At 43.3% G+C, this 21,373-nt stretch overlaps 1 protein-coding gene across 3 annotated transcripts in view; it reads right to left on the bottom strand.

The window, feature by feature from the left end:
• Positions 1–20,757, bottom strand: part of LOC138670280 (P2X purinoceptor 1-like) — a 186,226-nt gene extending 165,469 nt beyond the window's left edge. The window contains exon 1 of one of the 3 annotated variants that reach the window (XM_069757477.1): positions 20,429–20,757. In XM_069757477.1, the coding sequence (XP_069613578.1) occupies positions 20,429–20,565 (137 nt within the window). In that variant the 5' untranslated portion in view covers positions 20,566–20,757. The remainder of the gene's footprint in view (positions 1–20,428) is intronic. The other 2 variants (XM_069757475.1, XM_069757476.1) reach the window with 2 other exon arrangements.
• Positions 20,758–21,373: the final 616 nt, after the last annotated feature.

Here is a 21,373-nt window from a genome sequence, read left to right as displayed (position 1 = left end):
TGGTGAAATGTGTGCTAAGGGTGGTATATGCGTTCAAGCACGTGGTAGTTTGTGGCGCCTTTTGTATGTGTGTTCATATCCCCGTGTGTGGTGAGTATCCCATGTCGGGGCCCCACCTTAGCATCTGTACGGTATATACTCTTTGGTGCCATCGCTCTCATTCTTTAAGTCCCCCTTGTTCACATCTGGCAGCTGTCAATTTGCCTCCAACACTTTTCCTTTCACTTTTTCCCCATTATGTAGATAGGGGCAAAATTGTTTGGTGAATTGGAAAGCGCAGGGTTAAAATTTCGCTTCACAACATAGCCTATGACGCTCTCAGGGTCCAGACGTGTGAGTGTGCAAAATTTTGTGGCTGTAGCTGCGACGCCTCCAACACTTTTCCTTTCACTTTTTCCCCATTATGTAGATAGGGGCAAAATTGTTTGGGGAATTGGAACGCGCGGGGTTAAAATTTCGCTTCACAACATAGCCTATGACGCTCTCGGGGTCCAGTCGTGTGAGTGTGCAAAATTTTGTGGCTGTAGCTGCGACGGTGCAGATGCCAATCCCTGACTTACACACATACATACATACATACATACATACATACACACATTCAGCTTTATATATTAGATGTGTGTGTGTGTTACTGACATGTGTGTGTATGTGTGTATACCGTATATACTCGAGTATAAGCCGAGATTTTCAGCCCAATTTTGGGGCTGAAAGTCCCCCTCTCGGCTTATACTCGAGTCATACCCGGGGTCAGCAGGGGAGGGGGTGAGCGGGGGCTGTGTAATTATACTTACCTGCTCCCGACGCGGTCCATGCAGTCCCTGCTTCTTCCAGCGCTGCATATTCTTCCTGTATTGAGCGGTCACATGGTACCGCTCATTACAGAAATGAATATGCGGCTCCACCTCCCATAGAGGTGAAAATAACTGCACGACATGGGCAGCGGATGCAGTTTTTCAACGCATCCACTGCCCATTCTGCAGTCTGGGGAGGAGGGGGCGGAGTTTCGGCCACGCATGCGCGGTTGAAAATGGCGGACGTGACACACAAAAAAGTTACATGGAACGTTTTTTGTGCCGACGGTCCGCCAAAACACGACGCATCCGTCGCACGACGGGTGCGACGTGTGGCCATACGTCGCAATGCGTCGCTAATGCAAGTCTATGGAGAAAAACGCATCCTGCGGGCAACTTTGCAGGATGCGTTTTTTCTCCAAAACGACACATTGCGACGTTGCCAAAACGACGGAAGTGTGAAAGTAGCCTAATACACAACCTTGCAGACAGGTAGGAAACTGGGCTTTTGGAGCATTCAGCATTCTTTGAGCTAAAAGCAAATGTTTAAGGGGGAGAGTGTGAACATTTCTGCCCATCCAAGGGACCGATCCCATGAGAGGGAGAAGAATAAGCCAAATTCTTAGTGAGGCAGTGAGTTCAGTGACGCCAAGAGGCAAGGTTTAATTGGTGAGGTCCTGGTACCTCTGTATGGATGGCCTATGGAGATTGGAGATGGGTTGCCGGATGAAGCTTGATACATGTGCTACGGTCATGTTACCTATTATCTGGTTGTAAAGAACTATCTTAAGGACTGTTGTTGCCGGCTTGAACTTGATACACATGCCACGTTTGTGATATCTATCGTCTGGATGTGAGGAACTATTTTGAGGACTGTTGTTACCAGTTGGATCAGGAGACATGTGCTACGGTCATGGTATAGAGCATGGACTGTGACTGCAGACTATACTGGTGGGAGATACAAAAGCTGTGGGCCAACCAAAAATTGGGAGACAGTGGGTATTGCCTGGTACAGGGGCAGTGGAACTATTGGCCCCAGGATGAGATTGTGTGGCTTGGGGACATTTCATTATGACCATCTACCAGGAATTGCTGTAAGACCATGGATGTAATGAATAAAAATAGTTGCATTGTTACCCTACCTAGGTGATTATTACAACCCACAACATCATCTCTTCACAGAAGGGTTAAAAGCTGATCAGCAATTTCTCATTTTTGCACCAAAATTTACAAAAAAAATTTTTAGGGACCACATCAGTTGAAGTCAATTTGGGGGCCTATATGAAAAAAAATACCAAACTGTGACTCTATATTAATCACTGCACCCCCTCACAGTCCTCAAGACCACATTTAAGAAGTTTATTAACGCTTCGGGTGCTTCACAAGAATTAAGGCAATGTACTGTAAAAGGAAAAATGAACATTTTACCTTTTTCACAAAAATGTTACTTTAGCCCCCAATTTGTTTAATTTTTTTCTAGGATAGCAGGAGAAAATTGACCAGAAACTTAGTTGTGAAATTTTTCTTGAGTACGCAGATACCCCATATGTGGGAGAAAATAACTGTTTGGGTGCAGAACAGGGCTCAGAAGGGAATGAGCACCATTCGCCTTTTGAAACGCAAAAATAGCTGGAATCGAGTGCAGACACCATGTCAGGTTTGGAGAGCCCCTGATGTTCCTAAATAGTGGAGACAGCCACAAGCAACTCCATTTTGGAAACTAAACCCCTCAAGGAATTTATTCAGATATGTGTTGATCACCTTGAACCCCCAGGTGCTTCACAGAAGTTTATAGCTTAAAGTTGTGAAAATAAAAAAAATCTAATTTTTCCCATAACTGTTCTTTTCGACCCAATTTTTTATTTTCACAAGGGTAATAGGAGAAACTGTACCCCAAAATGTGTGGTGCAGTTTCTCCTGAGTATGCCAATACCTCATATGCTGGGGAAAACTTTTGTATGGGCGTATGGCAGGGCTCAGAAGAGGCAAAGCACCGTTTGGCTTTTTGAACGGAATTGTCTGGAATTGAGAGTGGACTTCATGTAGCGTAGGAGTGACCCCATTTTGGAAACTAGACCCATCTAGGAATTTTTCTAGATGTGTGGTGAGCACCTTGAGCCCACAGGTGCGTCACAGAATTTTATAATGTTGAGGCAAGAAAATGAAAATTCATATTTTTCCCACAAAAATTTTGTTTTTGCCCCAATTTCACAAGGGTAACAGGAAAAAATACACTGTACAATTTGTTGTGCAATTTCTCTTGAGTGCACAGATACCCAATACATTGAAAACTACTTTTCAGGCGCAGTGCAAAGATCAGAAGGGAAGAAGCGCCATATTAGAAGTAACAGATAAGCAGAAACCCCCATAAGTGATTTAATTTTACAAACTACACCTCTTAATTAATTAATCCATGGGGTGCAGTGAGCATGTTGACACCACATGTGCCTTACAAAAATTTATACCATTGGGCAGTGAAGAAAGAATAATTACTAGCAATGAGCGAGTGTACTCGTTGCTCAGGTTTTCCTGAGCACGCTCGGGTGGTCTCCGAGTGTTTATGACCCCCAGATCCCCAGATGCACTCAGCCTGGCTAGTAGCTGTAAATCATTCAGCTGCCGTGATGAAAACTAAATCTCTGAGCAGTCATAAATACTTGGAGACCACCCGAGTGTGCTCGGGAAAACCCGAGCAACAAGTACACTCGCTCATCACTAATAATTACATATTTACTGCTAAAATTATGTTTTAGCCCCACATTTTTAATTTTTTGTAAGGGATAATCGGAAAAAAATTGACTTTTTAGTTTGCCGTGCAACTTCTCCTAAGCGAGCCAAAGCCTTATTTGTAATCGGGAATGGATGTTTTAGGTTGCCATTATGATTTTAAAAGAGGAAGCACAGTAGTTTGACAATAAATGGCTTCATCCAACCACTAACCATAAGTGTAGAAAAAGTTTTGGTGTTATCATTCATATTCTCTGAAAAAAAGCCAAGAAAGCAAAAATTCTGCCGGGGTATGTAAACTTTTGAGCTCAGCTGTATGAGTTGCAAAGTAAACATAGCGGCTTTTGGCACAGTACTCTCACAGATATGGGTTGCAGAGTACACATAGTGGCTTTTGACACATTACTCTCACAGATATGGGTTGCAGAGTACACACAGTGGCTTTCTGGCACAGTACTCCCACAGATATGAGTTGCAGAGTACACATGGTGTCTTTTGCATAGTATTTCCACAGATATGAGTTGCAGAGTACACACAGCAGTTTTTTGGCACCGCACTCCCACACATATGGGTTGCAGAGTAAATACAGCGGCTTTGTTTGCAGAATGTGCAGTCAGAATCTGTCCCTCACTCCACCTGTGTCCTATCCCTGCAATAGTAAGAGCAGAATTACTCTGCAATCGTGATCCAGCCTTTATACAGGCCAAGTCTGTCATGGCTGTGATGGCTCCGGAAGTGCCCGCATTCTAACAGCTTGTTGATTGACTGTGCTGCAGCCTTTCAACAAGCTTTATTAGAATGACAAACCTGAACAGGAAATTGAACACACGTTAAAAAGTCTGTGTTCGGGGATTCCTAACTTTACCATCGGTCCGGTCCGTTGGGCCTGGTTTCTGACCTCTCCATGGCTGCCGATCGCCTTCCTCCATACACAACAGCTTTTACTCTGCTGAGTGTTCCTCTGTTTTCTACAGGACAGCTACTTTCAGACTCCTCTGCCATTGGCTTATCTTGATAAGAATAAAAGGTGGTCCAAAATTGAACATGCTTTATTCTTATCTCCCCCAACATTATCTGTCTGGTAAGAGTCAGGAGGCCTCCTCATACACATTAGACTGTCAGCCAAGCCTACCCATATTGGGGGGTTCAGCCTACGTTTGTCAAATGCGCATAGCTGATTAAGGTGTGTGTTTGTGTAAGCGAATTGCAGATGATGGGGTTGACTGTGGTCCATAGGTATATTGGAGATGTGCAAGTCTGGTCTGAAGTCTGTGTACATTTATGGAGTCTAGTCTGAGGTCTGTATTTACTTTGGGTTCTTTTTCTAGTCTTAACTCTTCATTGAAGTCTGTACTTACTCTGGGGTATTTATTCTAGGATTTCATATGAGGTCTGTATTTATTGTGGTGACCTGTATTGGAATAATGTAGATTCCAGCTCACCATTGATGTTAACCCCATCCACTCAGAACTCAGACAACAGCTCTGGCAGCAGCCCAAGTAAATATGATGTGTTAGAAAAGCAGCTCAAGGGATTTATTATATAGAATCTTGTTCTGGTGCTGCCACCGGTTGCAGTTATCCTCTGGTGAGATCAAATAGTATGAACAGCGATTAATGAACATATACCCATCAACAGCAATTAATGAGAAGTCGCATTTTCCACACCACTATGTGAGTTGACTCGGACGGCAATAAAAATCAGATGAATGGTGGATGGGATGTGCTTTCTCTTTGCAAAGTTTAAGATTGATCACTTTTTTCTACAGCACAACACGTATGTGTAATTTATTCATTTTAAGAAGAATAGAGAAAAAGTTGGAAAATTTTAAAATAAAAAAATAAATTTTAAATCGCAAGAAGGACGGAGTAGAATGAGAAAGTTGTGCTTCAACCGGTGCCACCACCAGAATAAGACTCTATATAATACCTCTATATAATACCTGAAAAGCGTTAATGTGAACATTATACTAACGCAAATGAACCTGTCAATCATAATTTTTACGCCCTGTCTATGGATTTATTTTAAATAAAGAAGAATCTGCTTGTGAAACTGGACTATTTCTTCACTGTATTGGGTCTGTATTTAATTTGGGGACTGTACTAAACGTTTATTCTGGGGTCTTTTCTCAGGACTGAGTTTATTTTGGTATCTGTTGTCTAAACTCCAAAATTAGCTCTCATATAGAATCTATATTTTTCAGCCTATTTACAGTATATTAGGTTTATGACTTCTATATTCACATTGGGGACTATGGATGACAATTCTTTTCCGCCTGTTCAGTGGGGCAAAAAAGTATTTAGTCAGTCAGCAATAGTGCAAGTTCCACCACTTAAAAAGATGAGAGGCGTCTGTAATTTACATCATAGGTAGACCTCAACTATGGGAGACAAACTGAGAAAAAAAAATACAGAAAATCACATTGTCTGTTTTTTTATAATTTTTTTGCATTTTATGGTGGAAAATAAGTATTTGGTCAGAAACAAACAATCAAGATTTCTGGCTCTCACAGACCTGTAACTTCTTCTTTAAGAGTCTCCTCTTTCCTCCACTCATTACCTGTAGTAATGGCACCTGTTTAAACTTGTTATCAGTATAAAAAGACACCTGTGCACACCCTCAAACAGTCTGACTCCAAACTCCTCTATGGTGAAGACCAAAGAGCTGTCAAAGGACACCAGAAACAAAATTGTAGCCCTGCACCAGGCTGGGAAGACTGAATCTGCAATAGCCAACCAGCTTGGAGTGAAGAAATCAACAGTGGGAGCAATAATTAGAAAATGGAAGACATACAAGACCACTGATAATCTCCCTCGATCTGGGGCTCCATGCAAAATCCCACCCCGTGGGGTCAGAATGATCACAAGAACGGTGAGCAAAAATCCCAGAACCACGCGGGGGGACCTAGTGAATGAACTGCAGAGAGCTGGGACCAATGTAACAAGGCCTACCATAAGTAACACACTACGCCACCATGGACTCAGATCCTGCAGTGCCAGACGTGTCCCACTGCTTAAGCCAGTACATGTCCGGGCCCGTCTGAAGTTTGCTAGAGAGCATTTGGATGATCCAGAGGAGATTTGGGAGAATGTCCTATGGTCTGATGAAACCAAACTGGAACTGTTTGGTAGAAACACAACTTGTCGTGTTTGGAGGAAAAAGAATACTGAGTTGCATCCATCAAACACCATACCTACTGTAAAGCATGGTGGTTGAAACATCATGCTTTGGGGCTGTTTCTCTGCAAAGGGGCCAGGACGACTGATCCGGGTACATGAAAGAATGAATGGGGCCATGTATCGTGAGATTTTGAGTGCAAACCTCCTTCCATCAGCAAGGGCATTGAAGATGAAACGTGGCTGGGTCTTTCAACATGACAATGATCCAAAGCACACCACCAGGGCAATGAAGGAGTGGCTTCGTAAGAAGCATTTCAAGGTCCTGGAGTGGCCTAGCCAGTCTCCAGATCTCAACCCTATAGAAAACCTTTGGAGGGAGTTGAAAGTCCGTGTTGCCAAGCGAAAAGCCAAAAACATCACTGCTCTAGAGGAGATCTGCATGGAGGAATGGGCCAACATACCAACAACAGTGTGTGGCAACCTTGTGAAGACTTACAGAAAACGTTTGACCTCTGTCATTGCCAACAAAGGATATATTACAAAGTATTGAGATGAAATTTTGTTTCTGACCAAATACTTATTTTCCACCATAATATGCAAATAAAATGTTAAAAAAACAGACAATGTGATTTTCTGGATTTTTTTTTCTCAGTTTGTCTCCCATAGTTGAGGTCTACCTATGATGTAAATTACAGACGCCTCTCATCTTTTTAAGTGGTGGAACTTGCACTATTGCTGACTGACTAAATACTTTTTTGCCCCACTGTATGTGTTATGGGGTTAAATAAAGGTATTTTTTAAGGGGATATTATTTTAACTGTTCTGTTGTCTGGTTTTATTTTGGCATCTATTAATTTTAGGTTTGTGGTTGTGAATTTATTTGGGGGGTTGACTTCTGTATTTATTTTGGGGTCTGTATTCTGGTATTTTAGTCTGAACACTTTGGGGTCTGTGTAACGGGGTTTAACAAGCTGTGGTACCTCTTTCAGTACCACCCTGTGTTTCAGGAGGTCCACGCTGCTTTTGCTGGATTCTGTAACATGGCTTCCCTTTTCAGCGACGCGATCGGCATACACAGTCTGATCCTTATCGGATCGGTTTGGGGATGACCGAAGTTTATGGGGTTGGTACGAGTTCCGTTTGTCGACTTAGTCCATCGGTGTTACCGTTTTGTTTGCCGGGTCTGTAGTGGATGGTGAAGTCCAGAGGTTGTAGGGCTAAACTCCACCGCAGTAATCTGGCATTGTCTCCGGAGACCCGATTAAGCCAGACTAGGGGATTATGGTCCGTTAGGAGGGAAAACTGTCGTCCATACAAATATGGTTGTAACTCTTTGAGTGCCCATACTATTGCCAGGCACTCCTTCTCGATGGCCGCATAGCTCACTTCACGGGGCAGTAGTTTCCGACTCAGGTAAGCTACCGAGTGTTTTTGGCCGTCCGGCTCGACTTGGCTCAGTACTGCCCCCAATCCAAACATAGAAGCCTCTGTGTGGACCAGGAAACGTTTAGTTGGATCGGTGGCGGCCAATACAGGGGTATTGGTGAGGGCGTCCTTTAGCTGGCGGAAGGCTTCCTCACACTCTGGAGTCCAGGTTACCTGGCGGGGTTGGTTCTTATGGGTCAGATCAGTGAGGGGCTTGGCAACACTGCTGTAATTGGGAACGAATTTCCTGTAATACCCCGCTGTCCCTAGGAACGCCATGACCTGGGTTTTAGCGTGTGGGGTGGGCCATTTGGCTATGGCCTGAATCTTGGCTGGTTCTGGTCTCTGTTTCCCACTTCCCACCCAATGCCCTAATACTGAACCTCTGCTTTGCCCACGTGACACTTGTTTGGGTTCAAGGTGATTCCGGCCTTGTGGATCCTGTCCAATACTGTCTCTAGGTGATTTAGATGCTCTTCCCATGTCGCGCTGTAGATGGCTATGTCATCCAGGTAGGCACACGCATAGTCCTGGAGACCATCCAGAAGCCGGTCAGCCAGCCTCTGGAAGGTCGCCGGGGCAGTCTTCATCCCGAATGGCATAACTCGAAACTGGAATAAGCCAAATGGGGTGACAAATGCCGACTTGGGAATAGCATCAGGACTAAGGGAAATCTGCCAGTAGCCTTTGCATAGATCGATGGTGGTCAAATACTTTGCCCCTGCCAGCCGGTCTAACAAGTCATCCACAAGCGGCATGGGATACGCATCCGTCACTGTTTTCTCATTGAGCTTACGATAGTCTACACAAAACCGTGTAGTCCCATCCTTCTTGGGCACTAACACTACGGGGGATGCCCAGGGACTACCTGACTCTTCAATGACCCCTAAACACAACATCTCTTGTATCTCTTGTCGCATCCCTTCTTGTACAGACTCAGGGACGAGGAAGGGGGGTTGTCGCAGGGGGGTCTGATCCTGGGTCTCAACCTTGTGTTGTGCCAGGTGAGTGTACCCAGGTTTCCCCGAAAACATCCTCTGTCGATGCCTCAACAACTCCTCCACCTGCTGTCTCTCCCGGGGACCTACAGTGGGGCAAAAAAGTATTTAGTCAGTCAGCAATAGTGCAAGTTCCACCACTTAAAAAGATGAGAGGCGTCTGTAATTAAGATCATAGATAGACCTCAACATGGGAGACAAACTGAGAAAAAAAAAATCCAGAAAATCACATTGTCTGTTTTTTTATCATTTTATTTGCATATTATGGTGGAAAATAAGTATTTGGTCAGAAACAAAATTTCATCTCAATACTTTGTAATATATCCTTTGTTGGCAATGACAGAGGTCAAACGTTTTCTGTAAGTCTTCACAAGGTTGCCACACACTGTTGTTGGTATGTTGGCCCATTCCTCCATGCAGATCTCCTCTAGAGCAGTGATGTTTTTGGCTTTTTGCTTGGCAACATGGACTTTCAACTCCCTCCAAAGGTTTTCTATAGGGTTGAGATCTGGAGACTGGCTAGGCCACTCCAGGACCTTGAAATGCTTCTTACGAAGCCACTCCTTCGTTGCCCTGGCGGTGTGCTTTGGATCATTGTCATGTTGAAAGACCCAGCCACGTTTCATCTTCAATGCCCTTGCTGATGGAAGGAGGTTTGCACTCAAAATCTCACGATACATGGCTCCATTCATTCTTTCATGTACCCGGATCAGTAGTCCTGGCCCCTTTGCAGAGAAACAGCCCAAAAGCATGATGTTTCCACCACCATGCTTTACAGTAGGTATGGTGTTTGATGGATGCAACTCAGTATTCTTTTTCCCCCAAACACGACAAGTTGTGTTTCTACCAAACAGTTCCAGTTTGGTTTCATCAGACCATAGGACATTCTCCCAAAACTCCTCTGGATCATCCAAATGCTCTCTAGCAAACTTCAGACGGGCCCGGACATGTACTAGCTTAAGCAGTGGGACACGTCTGGCACTGCAGGATCTGAGTCCATGGTGGCGTAGTGTGTTACTTATGGTAGGCCTTGTTACATTGGTCCCAGCTCTCTGCAGTTCATTCACTAGGTCCCCCCGCGTGGTGCTGGGATTTTTGCTCACCGTTCTTGTGATCATTCTGACCCCACGGGGTGGGATTTTGCATGGAGTCCCAGATCGAGGGAGATTATCAGTGGTCTTGTATGTCTTCCATTTTCTAATTATTGCTCCCACTGTTGATTTCTTCACTCCAAGCTGGTTGGCTATTGCAGATTCAGTCTTCCCAGCCTGGTGCAGGGCTACAATTTTGTTTCTGGTGTCCTTTGACAGCTCTTTGGTCTTCACCATAGTGGAGTTTGGAGTCAGACTGTTTGAGGGTGTGCACAAGTGTCTTTTTATACTGATAACAAGTTTAAACAGGTGCCATTACTACAGGTAATGAGTGGAGGAAAGAGGAGACTCTTAAAGAAGAAGTTACAGGTCTGTGAGAGCCAGAAATCTTGATTGTTTGTTTCTGACCAAATACTTATTTTCCACCATAATATGCAAAAAAAATGATAAAAAAACAGACAATGTGATTTTCTGGATTTTTTTTCCTCAGTTTGTCTCCCATAGTTGAGGTCTACCTATGATGTAAATTACAGACGCCTCTCATCTTTTTAAGTGGTGGAACTTGCACTATTGCTGACTGACTAAATACTTTTTTTCCCCACTGTAAGTCTTCACCCCAGTGTACTTGGTCCCATGTTTCAGACTGAGTCCTCTCCCCTAAGACATCAGGCAAGGGAAGTCCGGCTAAATCCTCTGCTTCAGGTGCACAGATGGCCACTACCTCTTCAGGGCGCTCCCGATAGGGCTTCAGCATATTCACGTGGAACATGCGGATAACCCTGGGGTCGTCACAATCGGCGACATTATAGGGCCCCTGCCATGCAGCTTGGAACTTGTTCTGCCTAGTGGGCTCTAACACCAGGACCTTCTGCCCTATTTCCAAGGTGCGCTCTCTGGCCCTCCGATTGTACCATACGCGCTGGTGCCGCTGGGCCACCTGCATGTTCCCACGTACAGCCTGGGTCAGCTCCTGTAGGCGGTCCCGGAATTCCAGCACATAGGGTACAATAGGTACCCCTTCTATGGTGCCCTCCCCTTCCCAGTGTTCTAGCACTAAGTCTAGGGGTCCCCTTACCCGTCTCCCATATACCAGTTCGAATGGGGAAAACCCCATGGATTCTTGGGGCCCCTCTCGATAGGCAAACAGGAGGTGAGGCAAGAATTTCTCCCAGTCCCTGTAGGTCCTGGTAAAAGTCCCAATGAGTTGTTTTAATGTCCCGTTAAAGCGTTCACACAACCCATTGGTTTGCGGGTGGTACATGGCGCTTCTAATTGACTTTACGCCGCATAGCTTCCACAGTTGGTTGGTCACTTCTGCTGTAAACTGGGTACCCTGGTCTGAGATAATCTCCCAGGGAAATCCAACCCGTAAGAAAACCTGGAGCAAGGCAGCCGCCACCGTCTCTGCCAGTATGTTAGGTAACGCAACCGCCTCTGGATAACGTGTGGCATCATCTACCACTGTCAATATATACCTTTTCCCTGACGGACTGGGTTTGGCTAACGGCCCTATCAGATCGACTGCAACTCGGCTAAATGGTTCCTCCACAATGGGGAGGGGGCATAATTTGGCCTTGCATCGATCTCCCCTCTTGCCAATGCGCTGGCAACTGTCACAGGTCTGGCAGTATTGACGAACATCATAGGTTACCCCCGGCCAAAAGAAGTTTTGTGTCAGAGTCTGTAATGATTTTGGGTTGAGATTGGTTGCATGTACTACTTGTAAACACATTAGGTTAACAGTGATTGGGGAAATGACCTATGCAAATGGAGCAAATTCTTCATCTTTGTTGTGTTAACTTACGTACTAAATTATGATCACTTATTCTGTTTGAAGCCACACATCCAAGTCTCTAGTATTTTTTTAATGGCAAAGTTGACAATCTTGATTACAAAATATATCAGTAATGGTGGTCTGATCAGTTACTGCAAATCCTGCTTAAGGCCGGTTTAACACCTCAGTGGCTCCAGTACATGTGGTGACAGTTTCCTCACGTACCGGAGACACTGACACACGTAGACACATTAAAATAAATGTGTCTCTGCAGATGTCAGCGTGTTTTCACGGACCGTGTGTCTGCGTGCAAAACACGGAGACATGTCAGTGTTCGTGGGAGGGCACGGATCACACGGACCCATTAAAGTCAATGGGTGCGTGTAAACACGTACCGCACACGGATGCCGTTCGTGTGCTGTCCGTGTGCTTTTTTAAAGTCATAGGGTTAAAATTGAAAAAAAATTTCAATATACGGACAGCACACCGATGATAAACACGGACACATGGATAGCACACAGATGACACATGGATAGCCTACGTGCACACATGGACACGGATAGCTCCGGGACCATTTCTTCCGGTACCGGAAATATCTGGACATGTGAGACTGGCCTAAAGTTGTAACTAGGGTTGAGCGACTAACTTTTTTAGGGTCGAGTCGGGTTTCGCGAAACCCGACTATCTCAAAAGTCGAGTCGAGTGAAATCGGCCGATTATAGCGAAAAGTCGGGGATCGACTGAAACACGAAACCCAATGCAAAGTCAATGGGATTTTTTTTCTCTCTCTCTCTATCTCTCTCTCTCTCTCAACAGAAAAGCTGGTGTTACACATTGCAAATCGCTACAGCGCACAAGCGACAAGATGGCGATAGGCGTCCACGCCCCTAAGACCTATGTCATCACTCTGCCCACGCTCCTTCATTGGCTGAAAAAATGGCGCCAAGCGCATCATACGAAACGCGACTTTGGCGCGAAAGTCACGTACCGCATGGTCGACCCCACACAGGGATCAGGTCGGGTTTCAACAGGTGCTATGTGAAAATGAAAATCTCCCCAAAAAGTATGAAAGAAATGCACCAAAAAATTAAAATAATAAATGACAAAACAAACTGCTCTATTAAAAAACAAAAGCTCACAATTAAAAATGCATAGCACATAAGGCAAGATAAACTATCAAGTGCAGGGGAACAGACTAAGCCATAATGATAAATGTGCAAGAATTCACAGTTCTATGCAATGCTATATTGAGCTAATCGAATCACGTATCAACAGGATTAATCAATATATGAGGATAAACCCAATAAAGCAAAATAAATGGTACTGTACGGTAATTTAAAATTAATGAATTTGAATTATGCTATGGGCTAATATTATGAAAACCCACAAATAAAGGTGGAATTAATAACCCATATATTGTACAAGCCCAATAAATAAACATGAATATAATTTCACAAGGAAAGAAATTAGAGCCAAGAAATAATATACAAACCTGGTAACATTATGGGCTCAGCTTGTTCTCTTGCCACTCACTCCGATTAAAGTTTTGCATGGACTTCTTCAGGGTAATTGAAATGCAGGTCAGAGTGAATGGCGAGAAAACAACCTGGCTCAATATTATGTTTGGAATAAAGTACTTTGGCTTTCTATTTTTTTTGCTGTTATGGTTTTTGTCTCTTTTTGAATATTTTTATTTGGGGATTTGTAGTGCTTCTGTTGTCATATTTACCAGTGTCTAAATTAAAGCATTTCCTTCTAAATAGGTTTTGGTTTGCTATGTACAAATGAGTCTCCAAACCACCATCCGCTAGGAACATTCCAATGTAAATTACACTTCATAGTTCCACAACTTTTGAAAAAAACATTCAGATGTTGATCAGTGTAAGCAGGCCCGTATTTTCCACTAGGCATCGGAGGTTGCAGAGGGCAGCGCCTTGGTCAAGATTTAAACTTTTTTTTTTTTTTTAAATCTCCCTTCCTTTTTTAGACTCTTCATGTGCATATTAAATAAATGGAGCTTTTTCAGAAAATATTACGTTAAACTATATATGTCTGGTATTATTTAGTAGGTGCTACGTCCCCTATGTAAAACTTTATGCAGTTTAATTTTTATTTTGGGGTGACAGACTACCTTTCACTAAGATTAAAGTTAATTTTGCCTAACGACTCAACGTTTTTCTTGTGCATCAGGCGATTGACAGCCTGTTTAGGTAGATTGATAATCAATTTCCCATTATCAGCTGCAGTGTTAAAGGGTTTTGTTTTTTCCCTTTTTTTCCATCTTTTGACTAGCACTGCTTATTACTGTGATTTTTTTTTACAACAGAGTATTTTTTACCTCACTGTGCTCTTTTGTTTCTTCAAGTTTCTTGGTGGTGTGAACAGGTTCCTACAGACTTGTTCAATGTGCAAGTAGCTCATGTGTTTCTGGTTCTATAGTGTTAAAGGGGTTGTCTGGTTTAAAACTACAAAATCTGCTATGTGACTGCAAATTTGAGAATCCTCACATCACGCACTGCTTGCTCTAAAGAATCTCTGGTGTCAGCGTCGGGAACGGTGGTCATGTGATTGCAACTATGTGATTTGCCCCCTTCTGGCCACAGTCCGATTATTCCAGTAAAATGACCGAAGCCGTGTCCATCTAGTCGGATTGTGGCTGTGAGTATTCATATCGCATTACTGCTGTCACATGACCACTGTTCCCAACACTGACACCAGAGAATCCTCACACCAAGCAGTGTGTGTTGTAAAGATTCACAAGTCAGCAGTCACAAAGAGTGACTTCAGATTTGTAGTTTTAGACTGACAATCCCATTAATGCTAGTATGAGGGGTTGGCAAACCCCAGCATTTCTGAGAACTGGAGCAGAGTTGATCATCCGCACTACAGCTCCATTCATTCTTAATGGGAATGCCGGAGATTACTGAGCACAGCGCTCTGCTGATCTTTGGCGTTCCCATTAGAATGAATGGAGCAGTAGTGTGGCTGCCCCTGCTCCATTCAACTGGGGCTAGTTAGATCCCTGACCCCCAGGATTAGTGGGAACCATGTGGCACTTAGACCCACAGTGATCGCAAAGTTCTTCCCCTCCTATGGATAGGGAATCATTTTCTAACTTGAGAAATTCCCTTCAAAGAGCATCTAAATGTTTGGGATATTTTTTGTTTTATGCCCATTCTAAGCAGATCCGTGGGTCACCCAGTTCTGACACCCCACCAGTTGCTAATCAAAGACTACAGCTCAGGAGACAGGAGAGCATGCACACAGTGCAGAGTGGATCCAGTGAGTAGAAAGTCATGGTCCTGTCTCCTGAGCTATGCACTTCTAAGAGGTCTTTTGAGCAATTGGTGGAGGTCTCAGGTCCCACCCCTTGATGCCCCTTTTACATACTGAGCCAACTTCAGACTCACACCAATCTGCTGAGAATTAATGGACCTAACACATACAAGATGTCTTCCAAAAGTTTACTCTTTAAATGTTTAATAAAACTCCAAGTAGGACTGTGTTTTTGTATGGTCCACAGTCTGATGATGGCTTGTAACAACTACAAATCTGCTTACCATTGTTAAGGGCATAATGGGAGTTGTAGGTTAATGCAATACAATTATATATGTGGCTTACCTGACACTACAATTGACTGCTGTACTAAGCTTGGCAATGTATGCATGTACTGATGGAGGTTCTAGTGATGTATTACTATACTGGCGATAGTTGTGGTGATGAATTACTGTATTGCCGGTGGTACTGGTGATGTTTTACTGCACTGATGGGGGTTCTGGTGATGTATTACTGCACCGACAATGGTTCTGGTGATGTATTACTGCACTGACGGTGGTTCTAGTAATATTTTACTGAACTGATGGTGGTTCTGGTGAAATGTTACTTTAATGACAGTGGTTCTGGTGAATGTTTTACTGCACTGGCGTTGGTTCTGGTTATGTATTACTGTATAAATGGTGGTTCTGGTGATTTACTGGACTGATTGTGATTCTGGCTAATTTATCAGGCTTGGAATAAAAATATTATAAGGTCAGTGTTTTTGACTAAAAATACAGCTCTCTGAAGGTCTGCCAGCTGAACAAGAAATTGACCAAAGCCCCCATATACACAGCTGTCTGATCGTTCGGCCAGCAGCTATCTTGCCTGGCTGTACCATTTACAGGATTGCTCACTCTGCCGAACGTTCCTGTGTTCTCTATGAAAGCCGCTATTGGACATCTCCGGCAGCAGCTTATCACTTAGAGAACAAAAGGATCTACAGTCTGAAATTGGACATGCTGGATTCTTATCTCCTCTGACAATCATCAGTCAGAGCCACCCACACACATTGGACTATCAGCAGAACCTGTTTATATTGGCGGGTTTGGTCAAATGTAGTATCTGAAGGGTATGGCAACTGTTAGGATATGTACATATGTTTCAAACAGAAGACGCTTCAGGACACGGAGTTGTCATTTTGTTCTGAATTAACTTTCTTTGTATATTTTTTGTTGTCTTTTCAGACATATTTTAGTCAACAGTTTTTGTTTCATTTTTTGTTTTAAATAAACTAGTAAGCGGCTTCAAACAGAAGCTGCCCATATAATGGACCAGTCACTTCTTTTAGACACTTCATGTCTTAGGAAACCTGAGATGGTTAAAAAAAAAACTCAAATGACTGAATATATTAACAGCAAGTCATCTTGCAGTGTATGAGTTCATTGTTTTTAGCATATAATTAGCACTTTTTCTGGCAGGTTACAGAGCGGATCTTCTTGAAAAAGAAGCTCTGTGCACCTAGTCTGACTGATCAGTAGGGGACGTAACACTTAAAGTGCCTAGGCCAGCATGAATGCCAAATATGGCCCAGAATGTAAGCTTAGCCTCACTTTGTTTTTGACAATATGTGTACTCAGGATTCAATAAAAGTTAATTGTTATCAGTTATCTTGATTGAGGTTGATTACAGGAAGTGTGTGGTATGGGACCTCAATTTCCACCAACGCACATACCTAGAGTATCCACATGCTTACAGATATATATATGGATCTCTTCTAAATATTTACTTAAAATGTGACTGGTAATATATGGCAGATTAATAATTTGTATTTGTTATATACAGTGGGTGCGGAAAGTATTCAGACACCTTTAAATTTTTCACTCTTTGTTTCATTGCAGTCAATTGGTAGATTCAAAAAAGTTCATTTTTTCTTATTAATGTACACTCTGCACCCCATCTTGACTGAAAAAAACAGAAATATAGTAAGTTTTGCAAATTTATTAAAAAAGAAAAACTGAAATATCACATGGTCATAAGTATTCAGACCCTTTGCTCAGTATTGAGTAGAAGCACCCTTTTGAGATAGTACAGCCATGAGTCTTCTTTGGAATGATGCAACAAGTTTTTCACACCTGGATTTGGGGATCTTCTGCCATTCTTCTTTGCAGATCCTCTCCAGTTCCGTCAGGTTGGATGGTGAACATTGGTGGACAGCCATTTTCAGGTCTCTCCAGAGATGCTCAGTAGGGTTTAGGTCAGGGCTCTGGCTGGGCCAGTCAAGAATGGTCACAGAGTTGTTCTGAAGCCACTCATTTGTTATTTTAGCTGTGTGCTTAGGGTCATTGTCTTGTTGGAAATTGAACCTTTGGCCAAGTCTGAGGTCCAGAGCACTCTGGAAGAGGTTTTCATCCAGGATCTCTCTGTACTTCACCACATTCATGTTTCCTTCAATGACAACGAGTCATTCTGTCCCTACAGCTGAATACATCCCCATAACATGATGCTGCCACCACCATGTTTCACTGTTGGGATTGTATTGGGCAGGGGATGAGCAGTGACTGGTTTAGAATTATCACCAAAATGGTCTATATTCATCTGATCAGACCAGAGAATTTTATTTCTCATAGTCTGTGAGTCCTTCATGTCTTCTTTAGCAAACTCTATGCAGGCTTTCATATGTCTTGCACTGAGGAGAGGCTTCCGTCGAGCCACTCTGCCATAAAGGCCCAACTGGTGGAGGGCCAGACTTTGTCGGACTCTCTCCCATCTACCTACTGTATCTCTGGAGCTCAGCCACAGTGATCTTGGGGTTCTTCTTTACCTCTCTCACCAAGACTCTTCTCCCACGATTGCTCAGTTTGACTGGACGGCCCGGTTCAAACTCTGTTGTAACCTTGGCCAGATCTGTGCCTTGCCACAATTCTGTCTCTGAGCTCTTTGGCCAGTTCCTTTGACATCATGATTCTCACTTGGTCTGACATGCACTGGGAGCTGTGAGGTCTTATATAGACAGGTGTGTGCCTTTCCAAATCAAGTCCTATCAGTTTAATTAAACACAGCTGGACTCCAGTGAAGGAGTAGAAACATCTCAAGGAGTATCGCAAGGAAATGGACATCATGCGACTTCGATATGAGTGTCCGAGTAAAGGGTCTGAATGCTTATGACCATGTGATATTTCTTTTTTTTTTTTTATTAAATTTGCAAAAATTTCTACACTTCTGTTTTTTTCAGTCAAAATGGGGTGCAGAGTGTATATTAATGAGAAAAGAATGAACTTTTTTGAATTTACCAAATGGCACAATGAGTGAAAAATTTAATGGGGTCTGAATACTTTCCATACCCACTGTACAAGATGACTAGTTCTTCTAATCAACTTTCATTAAGCTGAGTCACAAGGGTTGAAAAGATATATTTCTAGCAAGGAAACATACATTTCCAATCAGAATGCAGATGGCTGACAGCTTCCTGCATTCACTTAACAGTACACAACGCCTTCCTCTTTTACTGGACAGTAATTTCCCTAACAGAAAAGGCAAAAGGGTATATATATATATATATATATATATATATACCGTATTTTTCGCTTTGTAAGACGCTCCGGATTATAAGACGCACCCCAAATTTTGAGGAGAAAAATAGGAAAAAACTATTTTTTAATAAATTGGTGGGGCGTCTTATAATCCATGCGTCTTATTACTTACCAGGGGTTGTGGTTGTGGTGGATCAGGGTCCCAGGCTCGTTGCCGGAGGCAGGAGTGGAGCATTGCTGCAGGCTGGGATGAGGGGGTCTGCAGGGGGCTCCTGTGCTGCAGGGGGGCTCCTGTGCTGCAGCCTGGGATGAGGGGTCTGCAGGGGGCTCCTTTGCTGCAGGCTGGGATGAGGGGTCTGCAGGGGGCTCCTGTGCTGTAGGGCTGTCTCCGGTGCTGCGGGGGGCTCTGGTGACATTTTGTGAAAGACCAGAGCCCCCCGGCAGTTCTTCCATGCGTTCCAGTATGACTAATTCCGGGAAAATGGCCGCCGGAATCTCGAGAGATGAGATCTCAGCGCTGAAATCTCATCTCCCGAGATTCCGGCGGCCATTTTCCCGGAGTCAGTCATACTGGAACTAACTCCGGGAAAATGGCCGCCGGAATCTCGAGAGATGAGATCTCAGCGCTGAAATCTCATCTCCCGAGATTCCGGCGGCCATTTTCCCGGAATTAGTCATGCTGGAACGCATGGAAGAACTGCCGGGGGGCTCTGGTCTTTCACAAAATGTCGCCAGAGCCCCCCGCAGCACCGGAGCCTTCAGCATCACCCGGGGCAGCAGCGGACAACCCCGGCAGTGGCGGCGGACGACAGCGGCGGCAGGCGGTAGCGGCGGCGGACACCCCCTCCTCCCAGCCTGTAATGGTAAGCGGTATATCCGCTTTGTTAGACGCACCCACATTTCCCCCCCAAATTTGGGGGAAATAAAGTGCGTCTTACAAAGCGGAAAATACGGTATATATAATATAATATATATACACAATCTTATATATAGATAGTATGTACATTCTTATATGTATATAACAGAAATGTTTTGATTATAGGAGTAACTACAGTATTCCTTATAGATCATCATTTCTTTAATATATCCTGTAATAAAATCGCATTAGAAAACGTTCAACAATTCAAGAAAATGGTACAGGATTTATTCAATGTCTTTCTTATACACTATGTGTACAGTCACCTCACTTTATTATCTTATAAGGACAATGTCATAGAAAATAGGTGAAAAAACACCTGGTCTTTTTCCATCTACTATTAAAAATAATGCATTATTGCATATGCGACAGTATTAGGGCCAAAAGAAGTCTTTGCTAGATCTGACATCAGAGAATGAAAGAAAAAAATGTTTATTCCACTGGTGATCACATGTACTGAGTGGTTATAATTCACAGAACAATGATTTGGTTTACTTTAGGATTAGACACATACTGATATAGCTAAGGTAAGTTTATAAAGATGGATCTGTGGCGAATATGTAGCACACTGAAAATTATGGAAACTGGAGTCCTTGCAAGGAAAATGCAAATTGTATGTATAGTGTGAAAAGTACCATATACCCAAAGGGCAATACATAACCCTATGCAGTAGTGACAATAAACATAATGACAACTAGGGAATGACTCTAGTATTATAATAGATAGGACAAGAGTTCATGCAGTATAAAATGCATATTCTTATCATTTCTATTCTGGCCATCTCAAGTCAATAACTTACCCCACAATGTAGCACAGGACCCCAAACTGAATGAGTCTAAATGTCAATCCAACTTTCTTGTCCCTAACCAGGACCATCCTTGGGGTGTCATATTCAAAGAAGAAGTTACCGATCTCTTTCTTTAACTTGTGCCCCATCCTGAGCTCTGTGCTGTGAGAACAGACCGCTTGAAGCAGCTCCTTACAGTCAAAGGGTGGAGTTCTAGTATCTTGCTAAATCCTTGTTTGCTCAAGAGGCACAGTTTGTGTGAGTATCCTGTGAACTTCTGTAAGAAGTCTGAATGTTCTGGGATTCCTGGATAGTGAAGAAGACCTATATATGTGCATGCTGTGGATTCTGGACTGAGGATGGATGTGGGAGGGATGTCATTGTCACTAAATTTCACAGCAACTCGATAGAACTTGTTTGTGTAGAAGAAATTACTAAAAGCACAGTCACAAGTTATAACTAGACATAGACTTCAGTGTTTGAAGCATACATCTGTGTGATTAAGCTCCAGATAATGACTTATTTGTAAGACTAAGATAAGTGTGCAGGAAGACTGATTAGATTTTTATCATAAAAATGTACTGGCTTCATTAGAAGGCATGTGAAGTCGATAACTGCTGAAAAACTGTTATGCCCTGCATTTTTTTCCTATAACTGAGCAGCCATTAGACCTTTGTTGGCCAATTTTCAATGTCCGGAAAAGCATCTGATAAATTAGATTTTCACCATATTGCTTCTTTGATGGATTGTTTTGTCCATAGGAATTATGTAATTGACGCGCCCACAGGGCAGTGGGGTACTCGGTATTGGGTCTTGAGTTCACAGGGGGATGTCACGGTGGGTGAGACCCAGTCCGGGGCCCTGGGCATCAACGTTAAAAGGGGAAAGGTCTTTAAACGGAGTAAAGTTTATGTTCGTGATGCCACCTGTGGTATTTGGCCAGTGAGGACCGACACT

Source organism: Ranitomeya imitator, chromosome 3, assembly GCF_032444005.1.
Source record: "Ranitomeya imitator isolate aRanImi1 chromosome 3, aRanImi1.pri, whole genome shotgun sequence".
NCBI classification, from domain to species: Eukaryota; Metazoa; Chordata; class Amphibia; order Anura; family Dendrobatidae; genus Ranitomeya; species Ranitomeya imitator.
This window is presented reverse-complemented; position numbering and strand designations above follow the sequence as displayed.